The sequence below is a fragment of the Chlamydotis macqueenii genome, chromosome 2 (genome assembly GCF_036417535.1).
Source record: "Chlamydotis macqueenii isolate bChlMac1 chromosome 2, bChlMac1.mat, whole genome shotgun sequence".
Classification (NCBI taxonomy): domain Eukaryota; kingdom Metazoa; phylum Chordata; class Aves; order Otidiformes; family Otididae; genus Chlamydotis; species Chlamydotis macqueenii.
The window spans coordinates 66,936,448-66,962,685 of NC_141557.1; the positions used below are offsets into that span (position 1 = coordinate 66,936,448).

At 36.1% G+C, this 26,238-nt stretch overlaps 2 protein-coding genes across 3 annotated transcripts in view; one reads left to right on the forward strand and one right to left on the reverse strand.

Moving 5' to 3' along the window:
* Positions 1 to 294: 294 nt before the first annotated feature.
* Positions 295 to 17,387, forward strand: DEK (DEK proto-oncogene). Its single transcript, XM_086743192.1, has 10 exons — positions 295 to 441; positions 2,219 to 2,320; positions 2,825 to 2,934; positions 5,474 to 5,568; positions 6,454 to 6,574; positions 7,731 to 7,913; positions 10,953 to 11,085; positions 13,319 to 13,467; positions 14,750 to 14,818; positions 15,756 to 17,387. The coding sequence occupies exons 1-10, from the start codon at positions 306 to 308 to the stop codon at positions 15,765 to 15,767; spliced, it is 1,110 nt and encodes a 369-aa protein (XP_086599318.1). The 5' UTR covers positions 295 to 305; the 3' UTR covers positions 15,768 to 17,387.
* A 3,783-nt stretch (positions 17,388 to 21,170) lies between these two features.
* Positions 21,171 to 26,238, reverse strand: part of KDM1B (lysine demethylase 1B) — a 29,327-nt gene continuing 24,259 nt past the window's right edge. For both annotated transcript variants that reach the window (XM_086743172.1, XM_086743171.1), the window contains exons 21-22: positions 24,621 to 24,773; positions 21,171 to 23,999 (exon numbers count right to left, since the gene is read on the reverse strand). In XM_086743172.1, coding sequence (XP_086599298.1) covers positions 23,916 to 23,999; positions 24,621 to 24,773 — 237 coding nt within the window. In that variant the 3' untranslated portion in view covers positions 21,171 to 23,915. The remainder of the gene's footprint in view (positions 24,000 to 24,620; positions 24,774 to 26,238) is intronic.

Here is a 26,238-nt window from a genome sequence, read left to right on the forward strand (position 1 = left end):
GAATGCCTCGCAAAGCAAGCTTGAAAGCCTGTGTGGGAAGAATTGATAACCTTTTAAGCTGTTCTTAACCAGGCTAGTTGCAGAATGCATGACAACTTCTCCTGAAAAACTCTATGTATGGTGTGTATTCAGAATATGTTAGTATCTTATAAAGAATCTGAACAATCCCAATACAAGGATTATGACATTACTTCTACCATACAGGAAGATTTTTTTTTTTTTAAAAGGCAAGATTTCTGTATTTTTTATATATAATGCTATATTGAGGATAGCTTCTCTGAATGCCTTTTACAGAACCATACACCATGTCTTCTGTTGCTTCATCAAAAGAAGATACAATGTCATCTGAAAAAGCAGATGAGAAACAACCTGAAACTGAAAACAAAGCTGAGGAAAGTGATGAAGATGAAGAAGAGGAAGAAGAGGAGGAGGAAGAGAAGGGTACATGTTCTTGCACTGAATAAGTTGTCCTTTAAAGTATGCCCAACTTACTGAATGCAGTTTCCTGTGATCTTGGCTAATTGTACAATTATTGGTACATCTGTCTCATGGGTCATAAATCACTTTCCAGTAGAGTGACAGGCAGCGCTAGAAACAGCGATGCTTATGTTCCTCAGGAAAGACTGAAAGAATTGTCAGTGTCCTAGATTCCTGCACTGGGGAGGGGTGTTGTTGTTATGTGAACTTCTAGGTCATTGTAAGAGGTAGCATCCTTTATCAAACTATTTGTATAAAAATGCATGTCCAAAAAAGAATCTTTTTTTTGCCAATGATGCTCTGAAGTGATCTATGTTTGCAAAATAGAGAAACTTGAAAAATCTGTGCAGTAGCTTTCAAAACAGTATAGATATCTTTGCTTAACTACTGTTAATTAATTTACTGGGTACCAAAATTTAATTATATTGGTGGGGGATATTCCATTTGACTAACTTTGTCAGCAAAAATCATGGCAATATTGTAGAATCATAGAATAGCTTGGGTTGGAAGGGACCAACAACAAGGCAGGTTTTGTGTTGTAATTGAAGAGGGTAGTCAAGGAATGCAAGATGAGATGGAGGAACTACTATGCAAAAATGTTAATTTCCATCATGAAATCTCTAGACACCTGTTTGGCAAATTAAACCATCCATGGAACTAGAGCTGCAGCATGGCACAGTGAAAACCAAGTAACTGATGGTCTTGGATTCTTAAAGGAGCTGAAGCTTGTCTTTAGGAAAGGTAGTAGAAAGAAAAAGATATTGTGCTGTTTGAGAAACAATAGAGTAATTAGAATTAGGTGTTTAGAAACAACTGTTTATTGTGTACACACAAATATGTTTTGCTCTGTTTTCAGCAGATACATATCCAGTGTTGATTATGTTCATACAGATTTTGAAGGTGCTTTCAGATGTTAAAGCCAGGATAGCCCATCTGTTTAGCCTAAAGAATAGTTTGATTTGTAATCAAGTATTTTATTATGAAATATTTAGGGGAAGCTTTGGGTTTTTCTCCTGACAGGGAGTCTTTAAAGTAGTGGTGTGCAATATATACGTGAAACAGTCTAAATATATTCATTACTAAGCAGTACGAGAATTACTAGGAGTAGTGCTTTTGTAGTGTTTGCGGCATTTTGAATTGTGTGCTGCAGAGTGCTACACTGCTTAGCCGTGTGAAGTGTAGTACAGTCCCACTGTGCTTGCGCTCTTGCCTCTCCTGCTGATATGTGTAGGTCCTCCAGTCCAGTAGTGGGAAAAAACAGCATCTGCAAACACACTGGACTCTACTTTTGCCCGTCTGGTGGTAATATTCTCGAGAGAGAGCGCGCTAAAGTAGATGTGTGCGTGTAGGGGCTGAGACGTCCCAGAAGGAGACAATGCAAACAATGTCAGTTCTGTACCTCAGAAAGGCAGTGAAGGGAGAGAAGGATGGGTTTCCAAAAATGCGTAGTGCTGCAGTCTCTGTTGTGGAGTGATGTTTCTGTTAGGAAATGCCCAGCCTTGTCTTTGGGGTTAAGTTAGATGCAGGACTGTGAATAAGAGCTGGAGACTCCAATATACAGCTCTGTAGAGTCTCCTTGACCTATTAGGCAAAGGTTTGGAAGTGTCATAGTACCTAGTTATATCATGATCCATTTTTTTATTTGCCATTTCAAAGATTCAGTGTTGTATTGCCTGTCACTACAGTGGAGTCTGCTCATGTAATGAAAAATATTGTGTTTAAGGAAAGCTGTCTTTTGCAGAAAAGAGTCTCATTGTTGAAGGAAAAAGGGAGAAAAAGAAGGTAGATCGACTGACCATGCAAGTGTCTTCATTGCAAAAGGAACCTTTTACAATTACACCAGGTAAGCTTGTCCTCTCGCATAAGAATTGTGAGTGTTGGGCATTATAGTGAAACCTCTTAATAGGTAAAATTATTAATTTGTTGTAGATAAGACCTAGCTTAACAGAGTCGTGATACATTTTAAAATAGCAAGGCTATTATATGAAAACCGTCTTACATTTTGTATCATCAGTTTAAACCATAGAAGTTATATAATGTTTAAACTTGTTTGGAATAGGATCTTCAGTATTTAGCCACCACTAACAAAGGCAGCAGCAGCTAGAGTAAAAATAAATGCCAAGTCCTTGTACCCTCTTCGAGGTAGTATAAAGTAAGGAAGATAAAGAGACTGTCAGGGTGCCTAATTGCTAGGAAAAGATCTGCTTAATGTTTGACCTATCATAATGTCTTATGCTCTTCTGAAATAACAACTTTGCTTTTTTAAAAAACAGTAGTTATTCGAAGTTATAAACACATAGGTAAATGTGAAGTTGATGAATAGCATAATTGATTTTAACTGTTTCAGGAAAAGGACAAAAACTCTGTGAAATTGAAAGGATACAATTCTTTCTGAGTAAAAAGAAGACAGACGAACTTAGGAACCTGCACAAACTTCTCTACAACAGGCCAGGCACTGTAAGAACTTAAAATCAGTCTTGTATATCTATTAGTTCTCATGCATAGTGAAAATGTTTGTGGTATAGTTTTTTACGTTTGCCCGTGTGGATCTACTTCTTAAGTGTCATTTATTACAAACTACTTAAAAAATGAATATTGCAGGAACAGTTAGGCAAAGCCGTAATTTTTCTAAGTCCTGTAAACTACTCTCCCTTTAAAAATCCTATGGAAAGGTGTACTGAATTGTAAGGTTGCTTGAATATAGACTTTTTTTTTTTTCCAATTTTTTTTTTAATGTGGGGAGGGGTGGTTTACCTTATGAGGACGAGTTGGAAATAATTTATAGTTCATCTGCTAAAAGCTGCTGACATGCAAATTATAGTCAAAATACTCCATGTAGTTATTTTGTTTAACATAGCTTTTCTTAGTACTTGTATTTCTTTTATGTTTGAAACCTGTTAGTAGGTTTTAATGCATTGCTACTTACCTAGTCATTTTCTCCTTTAGTTTTGCACAAAGCAGTAGAAAGTAAACTACGTTATGTAAAATCTTTGTAGTGATTTTTGTCACATTTATTGAAGACAATTAAAATATTAGTTATAAACTGATACACTCGCTTTTGTATTTAAGGGTGAAACTTAAAATAAGATAGCAAGTCTTTCTTGGAACCCTTTATGTCTCAGTGATTGTGCCTTAAATTTTAGAGTAAATATGCCCCATTTTCCTTGTTAATAGCGGTCAAACTAGTACAGATGCATGCTAGCTAGAATATCAGACCACTGCTGCAAATGCAATGCTTGTTTAAATGGCAAAGAAAAATCTATTGCCTTAAGCATTCAGAAGAATAACATTAAAACCTACTTCTGTGAATTATGCTATTTATTCAGTGCAGCAGTAAACTAGACTAGAGAATTTCTGACTTGGTGCATATAGAGTTTTGCAAACTTGGATTGTCCTGCAGTAGAATTTAATTGTTTGATAGGAAGGATTCTATGATAGAACCATGTAACTTCCTGATTGAACTGGCTTTACTGTGGAAGTAGTCAAACTGCTTCCCTTTACCCTTCATGAAACCAGCAACACTTTCCTACCGTTTTTGGGTGGAAGTACTGGGATACCATTACCTCGGAGTCCATCTTTCCCGCTTTAGATTGCAGATCTGAGACGTAACTGATTTAAGAGACTGTATTGTTTGTTGATTATGCAACACACTACTGGGAAACTAACAACTCAATGATAATCAACTAATAGACACACAACTATTAGCAGTTTCATAATTATGAGCAAATTATGTAATTGTAAATTGATATTTAACACTCCTAAATCATACTAATTAGACACAACTGCTATTGAAATACAGCTCTCACCCTTCTCTCCCACACCACTTGGTTGCAATTCCACCCACTGTTTCCTCTACTCTCCCACACTTATTCTTTCGGACATAGATTTGATGGAAAGTCCAGCTGGATTGTTGCAGTGTCCCAGTGGTCTGAGTCGAAAGATATGAGAATGTATTTATTTGCTTGGAAATATATTGGTATGGTTTCATCCAAAACTATATTGAACGAGAACTGTAGGGAACTCAGAATGCTCTTTAATATAGTGAAAATCAGATGTTGTCTTGTGTGCAAGTTCTGTATGTGCTTTGGATAGTAATTATCATTTTTTAGTAAAACATACTAATACAATCTGCAAATTTTCTCTAGGTTGCTAGCCAAAAATAGTTCTCTTTGGAAGAGGAGCTTAGCTTTGGTAAAATTATAAAGTAGTGGAAAAACACCAGGAACAAAATCTGTAGAACTATTTGAAAGTGAGTTCAGAGTGTTTTTGATAGAGTTAAAAAGATCTCAGAAGAATGAAAGATTTGGGAATTTTTTTTTTTTTAACTTCTTTTTTGGTAAAAGAGGATGTAGTGAAAACAAATAACTTAAATATATTTGTAATCTTGATGGGAACAATTTTCCCTTTATAACAGCTGTCACAATGAAAGTTCAACCCTGTCCAGACTGCAAGTATAATAGTGGAAGTTGTAAATTGAGTGGTATGTAAATACAAAAATTGGTCATGCTCAAGAAAAGATTAAAAAGTACGATCATGGTCCTATGTAAGACTTTAGACTTTAGAAAAGCAAGTAAAGCAAATATGCATTAGTGGATTATATAGTAATAATTATATAGTAAAAATATAAGTTACTATTCTATAGCAAATTACATGGTACAAAGCATGCAACAGGCTTCATATGATCATAGTTGTGCAAACTGTAAATAATCATGCAGTATGTTCTAAACAAGCTCGAAATGGCAGGGGATTTACCTAGTGAGTTATTAAAAGGAGCTAAAAGTATTAAGATCACAAGAACTTAAGTGTTGTCATTAGGCTGTCATGAGATAAATAAAGGCATAATCCATGTAGGTTATAACTTAAAGGGTATAGCTTTTTGTCAACAGAAAGCTAAATGCTAGAATAGATTTTTCCTGTATGAAAAGTTAAAAAATGTAATTTAATTGAATCTTTTAAGCTACTTGCAATGGAAAGTAATCTGTGTGTTCTGTTCTAGGTTGCTTCCCTAAAGAAGAATGTGGGTCAGTTCAGCGGGTTCCCATTTGAAAAAGGAAGTGACCAATACAAGAAGAAGGAAGAAATGTTAAAAAAGTAATGATCTCTAGTGCTACTTAACATAGCTTGACTCATGCTATACAGTCCTTTTTATTTTCAGAATTTTACCTCAGACTAAATTTAAACTTTAATCTGAGTGACTGTTTGCTAGGACTCTGTGATCTGTTTCTGAGCTCATTTTGATCACACAAAATGATCTCTTGATGAGAGAAGAGGAAAGCATAAGCATTTGAAGGGAGGTAACAAATAGAGTAAGTAGGTGTGGTTTTTTGTTTGAGTTTTTGTTTTGTTTTGGTTTTTTTTGTTTTGTTTTGTTTTTTTCAATCTCACTAAGTTTGCTTTCTGATGTCATATCCTCCCAGGGTTTGACTCTTTCTTTCTGCTTTTTTCACTACCAGTGTGACAATTGGTTCAAGATCCATTTGGATCCAGTTGGTGTAAAGGGGGTGGATGTCAGAGTTTTTCTTAACCTTCTGTCTTCATCAGAGGTACTTCAGTAAAGGGAAAACAAAGGAAGACCCAGTGCCCCCTTACAGTTCAAGTCTTGTACCCACTGGATTGATTTTCAAGATTTTTTTTTTTTTTTTTTTTTTTTTTTTTCTCCCCAATGTGGTAGATTCGGAGAGGTTCTGGGGAAGATTTTTTTACTAAGATTTTATAGTTTTTTTCATATGTCCTACTTATATGGATTTGGGAATTTTGTTTTACTTTGCTTTATGTAAGATGGAGGTAGTTCTTTGCTTAACTATAGATAAGACTGGAAACATAGTTAAGTGTATATATTCTTGTCTATTGTCATATTACATACACAAACCAGATAGCAGCTTCTAGCAGTCAAAATGTTGACCGATTGTTTAGGATGTGATACTGAATCTTTTTCTTGTGAATTTTTTTGTTTTGTTGGTTTTTTTTCCCCTCCAGATTTAGAAATGCAATGTTGAAAAGCATCTGTGAAGTTCTTGACTTGGAAAGATCAGGGGTTAATAGTGAGCTGGTAACCAGAATCTTAAACTTCTTAATGCACCCAAAATCTTCAGGCAAGGTGAGATTCAGGTTGTTATGCTTGCTTTTATAGCTCTGTTCTGATGAATAATGCAGCTATTTCTATTCCTTATTATTTTCTTTTTACCAGAGGCAATACAGTTATTGTTTTAACTTCCTGAAGTAGCAATGATTTCTTGAAAGAGAGTAGCTCTGTTCCTGTAGGCATCCATAATGGGATGAGGACTTAGAAACTATATGCTCACGTATAAGTGCACCTGTTATGCACTGTTAGCACACAACAGTGAGTGTGGTCAATGTGTGAAGCTAATTAGAGATACCCATAACCAAATACCATAAATAGCTTCTGCTTTGTGGGTGAATGGAGAGGAATAGACATAATATGTGAGCAGGAAATAAAAATTAGGAAAAAAAAAAGGTGTCACAGCAAGGAAGTAAAACATGAAAGGACAGAAAAATAAGCTGTCAGATTTTACCTGGGTATGCTACAAGCTGACAAGTGTACGTGATTGCAGTTAGTCATCACAAAATGGAATTTGTTGTAAGGCTAGGAAAACTTGCTCTAACTAATATATGCTAGTGCACTAGATTCAACTGCCAGTTAATCTTTTGGACTTTCAGATTTTAGTCTAAAAGCAATATTTAAACAGACTGTTGCTCAGGAAATTAAATTTATTCCCAGCAAACACTGGTGAGTGATGTGAACAAGGAGTCTGCATGCTGCCTTAGGGACACTGGTACTGAGTGACAACAAAATGCAGTTTTTCACAAGACATGACAGAATTCTTTCCTCTAGAGTCTTCTGAAGTGTTGTCAGATAATTTGTGACCAGAAGAAAAAGCTTGCTTGTTATGGGTTGGGAGGGCATAAGTAGGTAGAAGGTTCCTTCTAGATTATTCTTTCTTGCTTGCCTTCCATAACCCCCAAACTGTGAAGATTTGTTTGCTTAGGGGACTGGAAGAGGTGCTTAGCTTAGAACTGAAATTTCATTTTACTCAACACCATCTCTGCAATCAATTTCTGCTTACTGCAAAATGTTATGGCTTAAGTGTACTACGTAAAATAGTCCTGGCTTGTTATCAAGACTTAGACACCTCTATATTTGTTTACTATTTTTTAATGCGATTTGAAGGAATTTATATCTTTAAAATTCACTTTTGTATTCCTACTGGATTACACACTTCTCTGTCTCTCAGCCATTGCCAAAGTCAAAAAAAACACCAAGCAAAGGTGGCAAAAAAGAACGCAGTAGCACTGGGACAACAAGAAAAGCAAAACGCACCAAGTGCCCAGAGATCTTGTCAGATGAATCCAGTAGTGAAGATGATGACAAGAAGGAGAAGGATGACTCTTCAGAAGAAAAAGAAAGTGAAGATGAGGTAATGAGATTTTTTGTTTGTTTTTCAACACAAGCCTAAAAACAAATGTCTGCAATTTATTGTAATGTGCTTGTTATTGATTGGTAATTCTTCGAACACACAGAGTTGGGGGGTAAGTGGTGTTTAACTGAGTGAATGGTTTGAAAGAAAAGGGAATACATCTGCAATTTAAAGAGATTTTCATAATTTCTCAGTGCATTAAAGTTAGAGAATCAATAGGATAATTCTAATTGGATGTATGTATGCCCCTTAAAACAATTTGCTATATGTCATTTTGGGGCAGCCAGGATTTCAAACATAACTTACTGCATTTCTTGTGTCCTCTTGTGATTACTTTATTGTAATTTCATAAAAATTCCCAATATCTAGCTGTCTTTTATTCTATATAGGGTTTGATTGAATACCTAGGACTTAACTTTGAATTCAGTAGAGGTCCCTGACCTACCTGTCTGCATTGGCCTACCTGATCTTGTTTTCATATTTCTCCTGGATTTTATGCCTTAATCTCTCTTTGGAGGTTCTATGTCTTGAATCACAAAGGTAAAGTGAGCAACATAATAAGCAGCCTTACAAAGATATCCCTGCAATCTCCAAAGTGTTCTCATCTCATTATATTTTCTGTTAATCTCTGTTTTCTTTGAAACTTTTTAGCCTTGTATAGTAGGAGAGAAATGAGATGAACTTTGTATTTAAATGCAAAATACCTTTCCCTCTGCATTCCCTTTCAGCCCTGTACTTAGTCACAAAACAGGGAGTACAGGTATACAACTGATTTGTGTCCAAAGTGTACACTAATTGGTCCATATGCCTGAAGCCTGGAAAAAGAAATTAAAAGGAGCTACAGGCTCCATCTTATCCTATATTTTTATTTGATTTTAGGCCTTTTTAGCCTTAATCAGAACCCTGCAACAAACAGCAATTAGTCAACTGTTGGTGTCCAAGGGAAATTCTTTATGTAAACTATGGAACCTTTGGCTGCAATGTAAGACCGTTACTTACTTGGCTTACATTCTGTCTCTTGCAGTGGAAGTGTGATGGGCTGCTAAGTAAATAGTTTGAGCTGTAGAAAATATTAACAAAAATCTTTTATTGAAAGGCAAATTTACGTAACTCTAACAGTTTATTTTGTCACTGTCATTTTGATAGGTGTTGGTTTTAACTTAAAAAGATGGTTCAAGAAAATTCCCTGTGACTCAATGAAACAACATTAATTCTTAGTTTGCCTTTTTCTTTCCCCACAAATGGCAAATTGAAAGAGGGCTGAAATGCTGAAAGTTAATTTTATATTTATTCATCTCTTCAGCAAAAGTCTTCCTTCTCTGTGGTTGTCTTTTAGAAAATTTTTGAAGAACTCAGTTAAAAAAAAAAAAAAACAAAGCAAAAAAAACCAACCAAACAAAAAAAAAGCCCCAACCAACCAAAAAAATCCAACAAATGAAAAAACCCTCACAGTAAACCTCATTGATCTAACTGGATTGTCTTTGCTTTCTTTCAGAAGGTAGGAGTTAGATATGTCTGCTAGGCGATAGCTGAGTAGGCTGAAGCCTTTGGAAAGTTGACTTGCATGGAGTAAAAGCTTAATTGTTACAAAAACACTAGTATGTCAGATTAGTTTGAATATAGGAAATGGTGAAATGGAAAATGTCTGGGTTTGTACAGCTTTAAGATTGCAGCACTTAGAAGTTAGGTTTATGACACCCTTTAACGTACTACAGGTAGAAGGATGTAGACAGCCTATCTTCTTTGCTGCCTCAGCTCCATTAGAATCTTAGGCATGGAGGGGCTGGAGTAGATTCTCCTCAGAGTTGCATGTCTCTCTTGATTGCAACTCTTTCTTTAAACATTCAAATGAAAAATTGTACCATTACGGGGAAGCAAAAGATATCTGAAATATTTTTGTGTGCTGAGGGAGTCTAACTTTATAAAAAGCTGAAATGTGAGTGCCAGATTTGACTTCTGACTTTGTACCTGATGATGGAGCTTTAGCAGAAACTCAAAAGCTGAAAAGTTAGAAATTACAAACATTTATTTAGAAATGAGGTGATCCTTGAGTGTATCTTCTGAATTTCAACAGTGAAAGTCTTTATCCTCCATTTAACGCTGCAGAGCGAGTGCAACTATAACTGAGCAAGCCAATATAAATAAATATTATCTGGTTTGCTAAATACTAGTTTAATGAGCTGCACCAAATACTAATGGGAGAAGCAGTTGAAAGTTAATGAACTGGTCCTAATTGTTTAGATGTGATAGTTTGCTCAATTAACTACACCGCCATTTTAAATATAAGTTAGAATTACGAATTTAGTAACTACTGTTAGTTAATTTGGGTTTTTTTCATGATGATCTTTCTCTGAAGTATTGCTTATTCCTGGTTAGTGTTCCATGTTTGTTTTTGTGAGGAAAGTTTCCAGCCTTGTCAGAAGTACTGTCTATAAAGATTTTGTGTGTTAAGCACACACTTAGTTTGTGCCAAAAGTGCAGTGCACTGATATGTGTCTAGTGTATGTATTTATGTTCCAAATTTCTTCTGCTGGTCTAAACTTAATGTAATAATTTTTGGTGTTTGCTAGTCACAATAATTTGCCAAATTATGGAATAGCTAATGTAGTTCTCCTCAACTAGTGCAAAAAGTATTAGCTGCCTGTAATCTTAGCTGTAGTACTTAGAAGTAATTGAATACAACATTCCATATCCTTCTTTAAAGGAACATCTTTAACATTATTTTACAAGCTAATTGTAATTAATTATGAATGCAAAGTTGTAGCACAACCAAACTGCTAGTATCATTAAAAAATTCTAGCTGTTTGAGCTTAAGAGTCCATGTAGAAGGACAATGTGAAATTTAAAAGAATGTAGGAATACGCTTTGTGGACGTATTCATCCTGTGGTATGGAGGTAGAAATTGCTAGTAAAATATAGTAATTAAATTTGCTCATTTAGTTTATATTGACAGAAAGGATAATTCCCATTGTGGAAGAAGAGGTGTGGATTGTTCAGGTAGAAACGACCATTTTAATCTTCTGTTTTTCTTCTTTGTAGCCCCCTAGAAAAGCATCTAAAAGAGAAAAATCTAAAAAAATTACTTCCAAAACCAAGAAATCTGTGAAGGGTGCAAATGTCAAGAAGGCAGATAGCAGCACTACTAAAAAAAATCAGAACAGTTCTAGAAAAGGTAAATGCTTTAAATCTTTCATCGTATGTTGTCTTGTAGCTTAACTGGCACGCTTATTAGAAAGCAAGCTTTTGTACCTAATTGTGAAAGAAAATTATAATTTTGTGAATTTTCAGCTTGCTATTTGATGTTTTTTTTTCCTTGCAACAGTAATATATATAAAAAGAAAATTATTGGTATACTTCATGTAATTTCTGTTGTGTACATTTATATACTATTTATTTGCATATAAACTGAAAGTATCAGCCTAGTTCTCCCTTCTGCTGGAAGAATTTTAGCAGAATTCTGTTGGTGCCTGTATGGTGACTTCACGTGAATCTTAAAATAATAGATCCATTAGTACATACACCACTGTGTGTGGGTTTTTTTGTTAAGATAGGTATGGGTTTTTGTGTCCTGTTGGTTTTGTCATATCTGACATTATGCATAAAAGGTATACATAAATTGAGTTTCTTCATACCTGTGTAAAGATTGCAGCAGTGCAGGTGGGGACAGACTGGTTTCCTTCTAAGCAGCTTTGCAGAAAAGGACCTGGGTGGGGACAGAAGGTTCTCGCAGACAGGGAGTTGAACCCAATGCAGCAGTGTGCCCTTGTGATAAGGAACACTGACAGCACTGTGGGCTTTCTCAGCAAGTGTGTAGCCAGCAGGTGGAGGGAAGTGATTATTGGCCCCTCCTCAGCACTTGTGAGCCTGCCTTGGGAGCTTTGGGCTCCCTGGTGCGAGACAGGCATGGACATACTGGAGCAAGTCCCATGGAGGGTCACCAAGATGGCCAGGAGCCTGGAGCACACAGGGTAGGAGAAGCTGTGAGAGCTGGGCTTGTTTGGCTTTGAGAAGAGACGAAACAGATAAAGGGGAATCATGCTGCTGCAACTACTGGAGGGGAGAGTATGGGGAAAGCAGGGCCAGGCTCTGCTTGGAGGTGCACAGTGAGAGGATGGGAGGTGACAGACACAAGCTGCCACTGGGGAAATGGTAATGACATGTTAGGGGAAGAAAAGCTTCACCATGCAGAAACAGGGCCCGGAGTGGTTGTGGAATCCCTGTTGTTGGAGATGTTCAGAACTCAGCCTAGTAGGCCCCCAAGCACCAGTTCTGAGTAGCAGCTTAAAACAGATGATGTACAGAGGTCCTTTCTCAGCTTAAATTCTCTGGCACTCTGAGATAACAGCCATATCTCTGTCATAATTGTAGTATGAGTTATTAATGCAGCGTATATCCATATAGCTGGCATTAAATGGTGTCTGCAGTAGCACAGACATTAGTTCAGATTAATTACCCTGCTTGTCAATGTATTCAGAAAAGGTATGGATAAACTCTTAGACATAGACTTATGCTAAACTATTTTCATGGCCTTATTTCTCAGCAGAGTAAACTGGCCTGTACTGAACTCAATGTATTTTCAGATTGGCTGCTGGCAGTACTAATGTGGCTGACTCTGTGTGTGTATGCTTTATTTTGTCATCAACACACATGTGTATATATATTAAAATGTTACATATTTGTTTTGCATATATGTTATGTAATATATTCATAATTTCTTCTTTACTCCTCCTGCATTTCTGTTTTGAGTGTATGTTCACAGTACAAAAATCAAAATGTTAAGTAGGTCTTTCTGTAAGCTCATTATCTAGCTTGTTTGGCATCCGCTCTGGATTTTGTCTTGTTGGCAGTAGAGGAACTGAGTGGATGTTGGAGTCATTCAGTCTAATTCTTTTGCTGCTGGAAAATATTGTAGGAGTGTCCTGTGCCTCTTCACTTAACTTCCTTTATCATTCTCTTCATTTGTTGTCATGGTGCTTCTGATAGCATGTTCAGTAATACAGCATTGCAAAATTACAAGATCCTAGTGCACAGTGCTGCTGGGGAAAAAAAAATCCAAACTACTTTTTAAAGCAAATAAGTACCATGTGGCCGTAATACCCCAATTTAGAATTGCTACAATAAACCTTTTTGTTTGTTTGTTTCATAGATTAATCTGTCTTATACTTTCCAGACTACATATTGATTTGTAAACTGATAGTTAACCAACAATGATTCTGATTCATAAATAAATATAGTATTTAGCATTAGCTTTGTTTTTAAATGCATGGTTCTAGCAAGATGTCTATTTTAAGGGAGGACATCTGCATCAGATGTTTGGGGAAAGTTATGATGGATTATGTTTTAGAGGAAGAAAGCAGATGAATTGAAAATCATTTATTACAATTCATATTATTCTTCATATTTAGAAAGTGAGTCTGAGGATAGTTCAGATGATGAACCTTTAATTAAAAAGTTGAAGAAACCACCCACAGATGAAGAACTTAAGGAAACTGTCAAGAACTTGTTGGCCAATGCAAACTTGGAGGAGGTCACAATGAAACAAATTTGCAAGGAGGTAAGCAAATAGGATTTTTACAGTCTCTTTTTAGGCAGTGGGCTGTCTGTGAACTGACCTTTGTCATTGTTTTAGAAATGGAGGTTTGTACTCTGCACAATGGTTTCAGAAACATATAGTTTTTCATTGATTTATTTACTTGCCAACGGCTGTGACAAGGAGACTTTTAATGTTAAGCTATGCAATGCTGATACCAACATTAGAAGGGAAATCTCCCAACAAAAACTAGCTACATGGAAAGTAGCATCATTAGCTCCAAAAAACTGCCATCTATAAAAGTGAAAATAGTTGAGATGGTGCAGGAGCTTGCTACTGTCAAAAAGGGAGGGCTGTGTTCTGCTCTCTGTACATTTCTCCTGCTCACCTTGCTCTTGTTCTTTGTATGTTCTCTTTGTGGTCCATTCAGCTCTCATCTGTCACAAAAAAAAATGACTAGTTCTCAGCTGATTTAGTGCATTAAAGCAGTTCAGCAAGAAATCCATTGATTGTCAGGACAGGTGCGAGGAACTGACCATGTGGCCAGAAAAGGAAAAGGTGGGGAAAAGTGACCAAAACACAGACAATACTGTTACCTTGACATTTTCTACAGTCAGTTAACTCACACTTGTTTTCCTGGTACTTCTAAGAACCTATCTTGAGAAAATTAAACCAGAAGTTGTTATTATGAGAAAACTGTATGTTTATATGCTGTACAAACTTTTTGTCATGTTTATACTAATTCTAGAAATCTGAAATAAAATATTCTACATTGGTTGTCAGTGTTGGCATCTTGTTTCCTATTTGTCTGGTCCTCTCCCACTCACAACCAAAAAATAGTTGTAGAATAGCACTCAAATATGTTGACTCTTCTATTACTCACTTGAAAGCATCACAATTTTACTTATTACCAAAAAATAAATAAGCTTTGGGATTTGATATTTATTTTGCTTCCTACACTAATGCAGGTGTATCTGACTACTTAGAGAGCATGTAAGACAAGGATTGGAGAATTCTTATTTGCCTGACGTGGCAAGCTAGGCATTCCAATTTGTTGATGTAGAAAATTATAGTACCAGTTTAGTCATCAACCAAACATAAAAAAAATACAGGTATTTGTGGTCCAAATAAGAACAGGAAAATAACCTTGTCACTTTCCATAATTAACAGAGGCCATTTTGGTAGTTGTAATACTAGAAGTACTACACCAATTTTTGCCCTAATTTCATTTAAGCTCCTTCTATTCATATAGTGCATTGAATGAAAGTAATTTGAGGTTTAATTTGGTTTGTTTTACTTTTTTTAGGTATATGAAAAATATCCTAGTTATGATTTATCCGACAGAAAAGACTTCATTAAAGGAACAGTCAAAGAGGTAAATACTTTATCATTTAGCAAACATTCTGGGTGGTTTGGGTTTTTTTTTCTTCAGCTTATTAGAAAGTGGCATGGCATCCTGTTAAACTAGTTTTAATAGCCTCCGGTATAGTATTGGAAGTTTAGTGCTCTGATAAACCTGATTTTTTTCCTCTTTTGTATCCCTCTTTCAAAAATAACTGCTTCAGACTCTATTTTTTTAGCATACCACTACTACTCTTAGGAATTTCTTTGGTAGGCAGAACCAAAATTAAAGTTATCGTCACTTTTTATGACTTTTACTCTCTGAAAGCTATGCATTTGCTTTAAATTACAGCCTTAGCTGTAAGGTGCATTCTAATTCCTGCACTGACCATATACATTCATTGATAACAATGCATGAGGTTGTATAAGGTCTGCAGACCTGCAAGGTCTGTCAATGAGAGAAGGCAAAAGAGGATAGATGGCTTTTCTCTGTATGTGTCCGGATAGCACAGTTACACCGTTGCCTTTGAGTCTGCTACACTGAAGATTCCAGCTGATCTAATGTACTGATGACAAAGGGGTTTTTGTCCAATCTGTGGTTGGTAATTTGTTAAATAAAAAATAATAATAAAAAAATTCAAGTTCAATTACTTTTGCTTGCCCCAAAACTAAAAATGGAACTAGAGAAGTGAGGTTCACTTCACTTAGTGGAGTGATAAAGTAACTTCTTTCTCTTGTGGCTTCATTTGCAGATATATGGCTATTTAGAAATAGTTATTTCTGTGTGCTGTGCATGCATGTGTCGCTATCAGCAAAGGCATAAGAGAGCAGTTTGTCTGCTGTAGAGATGTTCTTGGTTTTTTTGTGATAGCAAAAGTAGAGTGTATTTTCTTGATAGTCTGATGCAAAAGGAGAGGCTGTATGTAACTGGATTGAGAGAAAGGAGAAAACTAATGCACTTCTCTTTTCAGTTGATTTCATGATCTGATTTGACTGTGGGAAATGAAGATTCCTGGTTTTATGTTCCCATGGATTTGAAGATCTGATAGGCACCAGCAAAAGGAATATGTCTTACTCTTGTGGTATTTAGTCAGAGCTGATTCTGCTGATCTACTGTTAAGAGTGTTGATGTAAATTGCTTTGTGTATCTGTTTTCTCTGTTTTCTTTTGTTTTTTTTTTTTTTTTCTTTTTTTTTTTTTAAACAAAACTGCATTTGATGCAGTTTTTAGTTGAACATACTTAAGTTTAATGCATGGCAATAAATGTTCCCTTTTTTATAGTTTTTGTACATTTTGAATTGCTTTGTATAACTAGATTCATTAGAACCATCGTAGCTTTTTAGTGTGGATTATTAGCTTGCAGGAGATTTTAAAATCAAGAAAGATGAAAGCTGCTTATCTGCACATATACATGCAGAGACTGGAATATTGCAGTATTGGTTATAAAGATATTTTGAATACGTATCCATTCTGAAAATAATAAATAAGTCACATGTTAATGTCTTTTATATTTTGAAACACTCTACATATGCAGAATTATTCTAAATCTAGATTACTGTCTTGCATGTGTAGGCACTGAGAGAATTGTCAAAGCATGATAACTAACTGGCATATAGATGCTATTTTTGTACTTTTAAAAGGCTTTCTGTTGTGTATATAAAGTTATTTCAGATTTCTTTTGTGCAAATCAGTTTTTAAAATCTTGTTATCTTAGGATTTATGGCATGAAATGTCAGTGTTCAGCAGTGAGGCTGTGATGAAAAGTGGTATGCAGAAGTTTCATGAAACTGCAAATGAATTGAGGTTTTATGATGTTTATCCCATCTTACCTTGTACAGAAACTAAACTGTAGTTTTATACTTAAGCTTTTCAGCGTTTAACTTTGTACAAAAGAGTACAGATACATTTGTTTCAATGGCTTGACATAGTAAATAAAATCCTTCTAAAGGCTGTAGGAAAATTTCTAAAGTTCACTTTGCAAAGAATATTTTACTGTCTTGGCTTGGTGGCCTAGCATCTCAGAAGTGGGTATGCAAGATGCACAGCTGGGAGGCTCAATAGCTTTGGAAATCCACAGTGGGGCTTCCGAACTGAGCCGTGCTGACGTGTGTGGTTAAGATCTCTGCTGTATGGGAAAGCTCTTCTGAACCTGAGCCTTGGTGCCTCAACATGGACAACAGTACTTTTAAGCCTGCCATCTTGAACTTTGACCAACAGATTTTTGGATCAAAGTGAAGATTTTGCATAATATTTTGTTGTTTAGGTTTGTGTTCTCCATACACCTTGTTGCTAATATGGGAAGTCCTACACTTAAAATAATGAAACTAGTAGTTGCCAAACTGTGGGCTGCCATTAATGCTGTAAGCACAGAATCCCTCTGATTGTAGTATTGCTGGAAAGACAAAGCGTATTTTTTTTGTATTTTATTATTGTACAGTTGAGAAATAAGGGTTCATAAATGATCTAAATTCTGAAAATGGTCAGCCAGTTAGACTGTTAATCTTCACACATTTTTTAAATTTCCTTGCAGGTAATCATTTATAATAAGGCTGATGTCACGGGGGTTTTTTGTATTCAATAAATGTCTTTCACAAAAATGTAAATCAGTTTTGATGATCTAACATTTGCTTAAATGTATAGTAAAAAAAAAAATCTGTACAGAAACAAGGTTGTTGTCTTTATCTCCTCTGGTAGAAACTATTCAAGCCTGATTCAGCAGCCGTCTCCACTTTAAAGATACTATTGCTGAAATGTATGTCCTTGCACCAAGGATAAGATTTTATATCTTCTGTGATGTTGGTTTGGTTTTGGTGTTGTGTTTTTTGGTTTTGTTTTGTTTCCCCTCTGAAGTATCTTAGCATAAAGAACACTTCTTAATTTGCAATTAAAAACATCAAAAGTTTCCAAGTCCTGCTTAAAAGCGGAAAGTTACTTGTTTTGAGTTTTGTTGGATTTTCAGATGGATTTTCTACAAATACTTGAACTGTGATTGTGATTATTATCTAAATATACCAGTCGGTTTTAACTATGTGGGTCAGGAAGTGTTCTAAGATTAATGACTCCCAAGTATAAGCATTTTTATAGTGTAAATTCTAATGAAAACTTAAAGGATAGTGTACTTCTGTTTATTGTATATAAACATTACTCGCCCCTTTGGAATTGCACATGGAATGGAAATAAACTCAGCATCCTTCAAATACTTTTAAAAAATCTTTTAAGTACAACTCAATGTAGTCCTCAACAAAGAAGAAATGTTTGAGCTGTTTCCCTGCTAATCCGTACCAGTCTGGCTGCAGCTGATGCAAGATCCTAGTTCTTTCTACAACTAGTGGAAAGGCTGCAAGGCAATACTAAAAGGTAAATAACATGTCCTGCTTATTCTGATGCTATTAGATTAAAAACACAGCAGATCAAGGCTCTAAGTCCTGTACAGAAATGCTCATTAAAAAAAAAAGAAATGGGATGACTGGATAAAAGCTAACTGAATGAAGTGTTCAGGCATATACCTTCCAGATGCTTAAGGTTATGTCCTGACCATTGTATTCTAGAAAAATAGTCCTAACTTTATTTGATTGCTTACAGCATAATTCCTACAATCCAGTGTATTGGTTCTTCTGTTTAGTAAGTCTTTGGTATTCAGTATTTTGGTCAGTGACCTGCAAAACCACAGAAATGAACCTGAATCACTTGCTTATATAAACTACTGTTCTTAGGCATGGCCTTGGTGCTTGAGGTCACTCTGGGCCCAGCAGGCAAAGGAAGGTGGGGAAAGGGAAGAGTCAAAATTCTGAGTGAAGGGAGGTTATGTCTTTAGGAAAAAGATGAGTTGGAGTTATGCCTGTAACCTATGGTATACTGCTCAGGCATGTCTAAGACAAAATTAGAAAGACACAACTTTAAGTGCCTTCCCAGTTTTTCCAGAAGCTCTAGACTAATAGCCGCCTTGGACCTCAGCAGGCTGCTTATAGCATCTGTGTTCTTTCTGCATTATCCTGTTACAAGGATATGACAAAGCAAGATCTGTGAATGTCTGGATTTAGATTAGCCACTGCTAAGCTGGACTTAAAAATAACCCTTTTGGAGGCCAGCCTTAATCTGACTGAATGATACCCCTGGCAGTCAGCAGGGTGATTCCAAAAAGGTTTATTAGCTCTGTGGCTGTTTCAGAGAGGGTGGCTCATGACCGCTTGGGTAGATCTTGTTCGTGTTTCCAAAGCAGAAAGTTCACTATAATAAAGTAGCTTGGACTGAGGTAGATGAAAGCATTCCTGAAATGATTTCTGGTGGTGGCTGTTGTTATTATTTGAGTTCCCTTTCTTTAGGGAGAACAGTGGAAAAATATGTAAGGCACAAGAATACTGTCTGAAAACTTGCAAGAAGAAATTTAGTAAAATCAATATTTCACTTGCTGAAAAAAATTAAGAAACATCTTGAATGCTGACAATGTGGTGCTTTCCTTCTACAAATAAATCTTTCTCCTGCCTTTGAATTTGGAAATATTTATTAAAGCAAGTAGCAGAAAGTTGTAGGTCTAAAAGTTTATTCAGCTGGACCTTGACTTGCAGGAGAAACGGGCTGACAGGAACCTCATAAAGGTGAACAAAAGCAAATGCATCCTGCATCTGGGATGGAATAGCCCCCTACAACAGTGGGGATGGGCACAGACTGGTTTCCTTCTAAGCAGCTTTGCAGAAAAGGACCTGGGTGGGGACAGAAGGTTCTCGCAGACAGGGAGTTGAACCCAATTCAGCAGTGTGCCCTTGTGATAAGGAACACTGACAGCACTGTGGGCTTTCTCAGCAAGTGTGTAGCCAGCAGGTGGAGGGAAGTGATTATTGGCCCCTCCTCAGCACTTGTGAGCCTGCCTTGGGAGCTTTGGGCTCCCTGGTGCGAGACAGGCATGGACATACTGGAGCAAGTCCCATGGAGGGTCACCAAGATGGCCAGGAGCCTGGAGCACACAGGGTAGGAGAAGCTGTGAGAGCTGGGCTTGTTTGGCTTTGAGAAGAGACGAAACAGATAAAGGGGAATCATGCTGCTGCAACTACTGGAGGGGAGAGTATGGGGAAAGCAGGGCCAGGCTCTGCTTGGAGGTGCGCAGTGAGAGGATGGGAGGTGACAGACACAAGCTGCCACTGGGGAAATGGTAATGACATGTTAGGGGAAGAAAAGCTTCACCATGCAGAAACAGGGCCTGGAGTGGTTGTGGAATCCCTGTTGTTGGAGATGTTCAGAACTCAGCCTAGTAGGCCCCCAAGCACCAGTTCCACATTGGCCCTGTTCTGAGTAGCAGCTTAAAACAGATGATGTACAGAGGTCCTGGGGTAAGAGGACAGCAGTATTATGTAATTTGCCCTGCCTTTTCACCTGATCTTGTCCCCTGGCCTGCACTCAGTTCTAGACTTGCTACTTCACTTTTATTTCTGATCTTTTTCAAACAACTGGGCTAAAAGAAAAAAAAAAAATTCCTCACACCAACTGTTTTCTTGCAGGACTGTAATTCTTTGGGGGAGTGTGAAGAAGTCCACTAATTTGTACTTTATTTTAAAAGCAGCATTAACATTTTGTTTCCATTTTAAAAATTGTTATTCTTAGAATGAAGTTAACATTTTTAAAGAGCAGTGTCAGGTGTAATAAAAATAATTTCTTGCAGGGAATGAGTATTAGGAGAACAAAGCACATCCTCAAGATACAAACTTTGAACTGCTAATCACATATGTAGGTTAGGGGAAAGCAGTGAATCTTCCACACAGTAATGCTGTCACTGGTTCAAACCCTCATGTGTTACCAGTTCAAATAAACTTTCAATGGGAGTAGGAATATTTTTCTTAAGTTGCCCGTAATCAGACTTACACTAAACGAAGATCTAACCTACCATTCAAGAAGAACAATGTGTTATCAGAATTTGTCATTGTATTTTAAGTGTTTTGGGTATGTAGTCAGGCTTGCACAAGCTTATAGTGACCTGTGCTAGTAGAAATCTTCCAGGACCATGATCCTACAACTCATTCATACTACAAACACGCAGTGAAAAGCATTAAGTGGTTCTCTGATTATTTTTCTGGCTATTTTAAAATTATGGACAATGCTTCTAAGCAATTATTACAGCTTAAATTTCCTCTGGCTATGGAAAATAATCACATATTATTAAGCTTATGAATTGCTTTGTAAACCTTTGAGGCAAAAGACACTTACTATTATGGTGTTGTCCCAAGAATGGCAAAGTTAGTACTTAAGAGCTCAGAGAAGGCTGTAGAGCAGCACTTCCGAGGAGTTGTCTAGTGGTAGGAATATACTAAAATGAAATCTTAAATCAGTATCAAATGTAACAAAAAGGTAGGCTTAGCCACTAGTTAAAAAAAAAAAACCCAAACATGAGCATCCTGTGGATACTTTCCAGTTTTATTCTGCTGCCATAACATAGTAACACAGAAGAGTTGAATTGTAACAGATCATGCTCTGCATTCAAATATTTTTGATAACACTTAAACAAATCTACTCAAAGAAAACCTTTCCCAGTTCTTTATTTTCAGGGAATAAATTAAACACAAAAGAAAAAACACATACATGCTTGAAATAAATTTTAACATAGGTATTAAAAAAATTTGGGGGGAACATTAATTAAAGAATGAAGTCTCAGAACCAGCCTGATGTTCTTCCACATTTCAAATGAACGTAAAATAAGTATGTTCCATTTTAATTTATTTACTACTCAAACTTAAGTGCAGCACAACAGAGTTTAAGTGCCCTGGCACCAAAATAATAAACAAATAATTAACAGACTAGGCCATTGGTAAATTTATCACTTGTTATCCTTTTTTTAATGCTATAAGTGTGCAGCAGCTAAAGCCAGATGCAACAGTATTCGTTTGCGTCCATCTCTATTCTCTAGAATACAGCATTTATCTACCTGCAAAGTTGTAGATGGATTTAAAACCCCAAGTACAAATTAACAGGATGGAAGCATGCGCCGAAAATCAAGCATGGTCACGCAAACTTTGGACTGCAAAAGTGGATGCTGAGCTCAACTTTCCAAGACAGTTCCTATCTAGAATGTGATGTGTTTATATGCTGTTACTAAGCTGACTGAAGTTTTAACGAACGTCAGCTGAAGCAGCCATTGAATATGATGTTTTGGGCATGTAGTAATAAGCTTTTTTCCCCCACCTTCAGAAGCGTCTCTCCTAATAATTTCATCATATATGATAAACTGAGAAAGAAATTCAGAACTCAAACATATGCAGCTCTCAGTCTTTCCTAGTTATACTATAAGTTGGCCTGTAACACATGAAATTAACAAAGTGCAAATGATTACCAAAAACAAAATCTGATGTCTGATTATCTTTTATCATCAGAGGATTTTGTCTTGCTTCTTAGAGCCTTTAAATTACAATTTAATACTTGGAAATACTTTAAAACTGTACATACTAGCATTTATGTAGAGGAAAATTATGAACAGTTACATTTTTCCTATTAATCCATATAATTCAGCCTTAAGAAGCAGAACAGAATATATATCTGAAAAACATCTAGTTATATAAACATCTTCACCTTGTAAATTAGAGATTAAATAAAGGTATTTCACAATATCATAGCTACTCTAAACACAAAATATTAGGTATTTAAAAAAAAAAGAATTGTGTTTATTCAGTAGGATTTTTCTTAAGGTTGCTTGTGTTTTGTTTTTTTTTTTTCCAAGGATAGAGCTTTATGGAAATAAGCACTGTAACTCAAAAAAAGTTTGCTGTGTCATTCTTAAATGAAGAGATTAAAAACAGAAAAGAGCCTATGCATGAGAATGAGGAGGGGAAAGAATAAGTGCTTACTTTCCTTCCAGAAGTCATGAGGTTTGTGCAGTAAAGTTATAAGGAAGGTGTAGGGGAAGAGATCTAAATGTTGGTTTTAATTATTTTTTCATTAATACTGTTTTAGTGGAACAGTATTACAACAGATATCCTGGTTGGGTCTGTCTTCTTTCTATTGAAAATTATTTTATTTTCTTCCCTGTTGTATGGAAAAGCTGTTGGATAGATGCTTAGCCCTTACTGAATTACTATCTCAAGTTGCTTTTAATAATACTTTAATAACAAAAGAAAAAAAAATTCAAGTCAAAGTGCAAGCCACCTTTTTTCAGCCCTTCATAAAAGTGTTAATATTTTTCCTCATTCATCTTCACTTATTTTTTTAAATATGAAAGCTGAATGAGCCATTAGGAACTTACTTACAGTCCTTAATCCCCCCACTGTGCACTCATGATAGTTCCTCAGCCCAAATGAATTTGGAAGTTTGTTTCCAAAATAATAATAGAAATATAGTATTTTTAAGCTGTCCTGTTTCTACATTATCAGAAGCACTAAGCAAATCTAAACTTAGCCTATTATTGTAACAATAATTTCTCTGAATAAGTAGCAGAGAGAATATTTCAAAGTTCTTTTAAAGTAATGTAAAAGTTAATTTTTCAAGTTTTTATTAGCTACAATAACCTTTCTATGATTGCACTGTAAACTGTTCCAGCCGTCTGATTTAAAGGAACAAACTTGATACTCCAAAGCCCACTTAGTGGAAGCTAAGAATATGAAAAATATTTTAGAAAAGGTTATTGACTGCAAGTGGAAAGAAGTATAGTTGAGTTCCTACAAAAATTCTAGAATTTATCTAGGCTATTCAGGCTTTTGGGAGCAAGTTTGAACTCCTATGAGCATAATCAACCTGAGAAGCACAGTTAGTAGAAAATTCCCATCATCATTACTAACTGCCAGCATTTTTAATGCTGTGTGTTAACTTAGTCTTGTTTTAATCTGACCTTCTGAAATGAAGGTTTACAATAGCATGACTCGAGCCATACAGAAGAGGAATCTCAACAAAAGTTCCATTAGTTAAGCTGTGGCCAAGGACTCCAATGTCACTCTTGCTAGTAATACCTTCAATGGAAAAAAAACCCCAACAACGTGTATCATCAGGGCTTCAAAGGGGGGTGGGGGAGAAAGAGGAAAAGGAAGATGAAGATTTTATCTTCAGGTACCATATACTATTTAAGTACCACTTAGGGAAAAGGCAGCAATAAGAAGCTTGAAGATAGTTTTACCCACAGAACAATTAAAAATATATCTATAAACACAACATTTCAGTACTTAAAATGCTGCTATTTTGCTCGCTTCTCGAACCCCACTCAAGTAAGCTCCTGTAACGGTTTGAGGAAAGTGCCTATTTGTGGCCTGTATTGGGGAGGAAAAAAAAAAAAAAAAAAAAAGTAAATTGTTTCTAAAACTGTTAGAACAGATAGAATTTCCGTTTAAAAGATCAGTTTTCCTTAAGCATATATCAACATTTTTAAAAATCATGGGAAACTTCTTACAAATAATCAAATAATTTAGGAGGAAATATTTAAGATTTTTAGCAACTTCAAAATTCACAAGCAAGTCAACTAGCAAAATTAGTAGTCTGTTATACTGTCTGCACTTTAGCAGGGCAGGTAAGTTCTGTTCCAGTATAGAATGCACTTATACCATAAACAGCATGCATTTGTTATGTTACCCACAAATAGAGTAACAAAGGCAATTTGACTGAAAATACAAGTGGGATTGTATAGTCTTGTCTTGTTCTGCACTTATTGGTTATGCAATTCACTCCTGACCTGAAATATCTGGCAGACTTTCCATACCCAATAGTAATATGAATAAAGAGGATTCTGTGTCAAAATCAAGAAATGTTAGCATATTGTTGTAACACAATATTTATATGCTACCTCTAGATTAATGGTGTCGGTTAGCAAAAGATGATCTTTCATAACAAATAGTTCCCCAATAACCTTAATCAACAGTAACAAAGATACTTACCTCACCCGCAAAAAAAACTTTTCCTTGTATGTCTTCAGCTATAATGTCATAAGCTTCACCGCTGCCTCCTGTTTTCACAAAACTATATGCCATCTGGAGCCACGGGTCTTTGCTCCATCGAGTAACAAAAAACTTCACTGGGTCAGGAACCTCCTGCATAATCAAAATTAAAGTTATGCACTGCAAAGAAAAGCTCATAATTGCATAGCTTTTTCTCGTAAACAGTATTTTGTAATCTTTAGGGTATGCAGTATTATTACAATACAGATCGGATCACATTCCAGAATTAAATTCTTTATTTCTTTATTGTACTGCTAACCACTACAATAATTTTGTTGGCTAGACTTGCCCGATGCCTGAAATCTGCACCATTTTGAATGCAACAAATCTGGATATTGTAATATACCTAGAACTACACATGAGGGGAAAAAAAAAAAATTCTCAAAATACATACACACTCTTGCAAACAGATAAAATACCAATATCAACATAATTCAGCATGTTTGTATGTATAATATAAGCACTTTTTATCTTAGTAAGGCATGATGCTTTGCTACTTCTAGCTTGTTAAATCTCAAAATGTAATCTTCATTTTTGAGATAAGTAATGTTATTTCTCCGTTGGAATAAAATTATCTAGGTTCAGAAAATGAGGTAGCTTGACAACTAGGTTCAGGGAGAAAACAAAAACCAGAAAGTCAGAGTGCCTGTAGCTAAGCCAAGACAGTAATACTGTGTATTCTTTGTCATATTGCAGCATGCAAATTCCACACAACTCTACCAAAAAGAGCCTGGATAACGATTCTATAAAGGCTTAGACAACTACGTCTGTGTCTCACTCTTGAGGAGCTTGTGACTGACAAGTAAACGGAAGCACCCCGGTTGACTCTTACACAACACCTGGCATCAACAGACTATTCCATTCAGGTAGCACATGTGAGACTAAAGCTCAAGCAATCAAGACAATGACTTGCCACATATGGCAAGTTTCATGGACATCCCAGAAGTTCTGGTACACGCCTGGAAGCTATCTTGTCTTTGAAAATCCTGCTGCATTGTGGGCAGATGACTGAAATTCACAACTGCTAGAAACCACAACAACAGACAGGAAAATCACTCTTCTAGACTAGAGTGGCACCAAAACCAAAGACCTGTTTGCTACCGCTACATTCTCAGGAGATCCAAGTAGCAGGTATGTGGACTTAAATTGCACATGATTCTGGTAACTTTAATCCATTACCATTATGTTTTCTAGGAAAATTTGAGCTTTCAGATGCCAAGGTTTTTCCAAGATCATTAATCCTAACATCTGAACCATCAGTAAAACCTGAGAGATCACCCATGAACGTTAACAAAAGCATTCCTTGGGATCTAACTGCTCCGAGTAATTTAACTAAGGCATTACTAGAGTGGAATACAAATAACATTGCCACATGGTGGTCCTTCCACTTGCCCCAGATTTCCCATTTTCCTGTTAGTTTTTATCCAAATTATGAGCTAAGGAAAAAAGGTAGAAATTTTTTATCTAATTTTTTTTTTTACAGTTAGGATGTAGGGCTCTTGATAGATCATTTTGCATGTACCTCCATCCCCAGAGACCTCAGGAAGGGGTGTTTCTT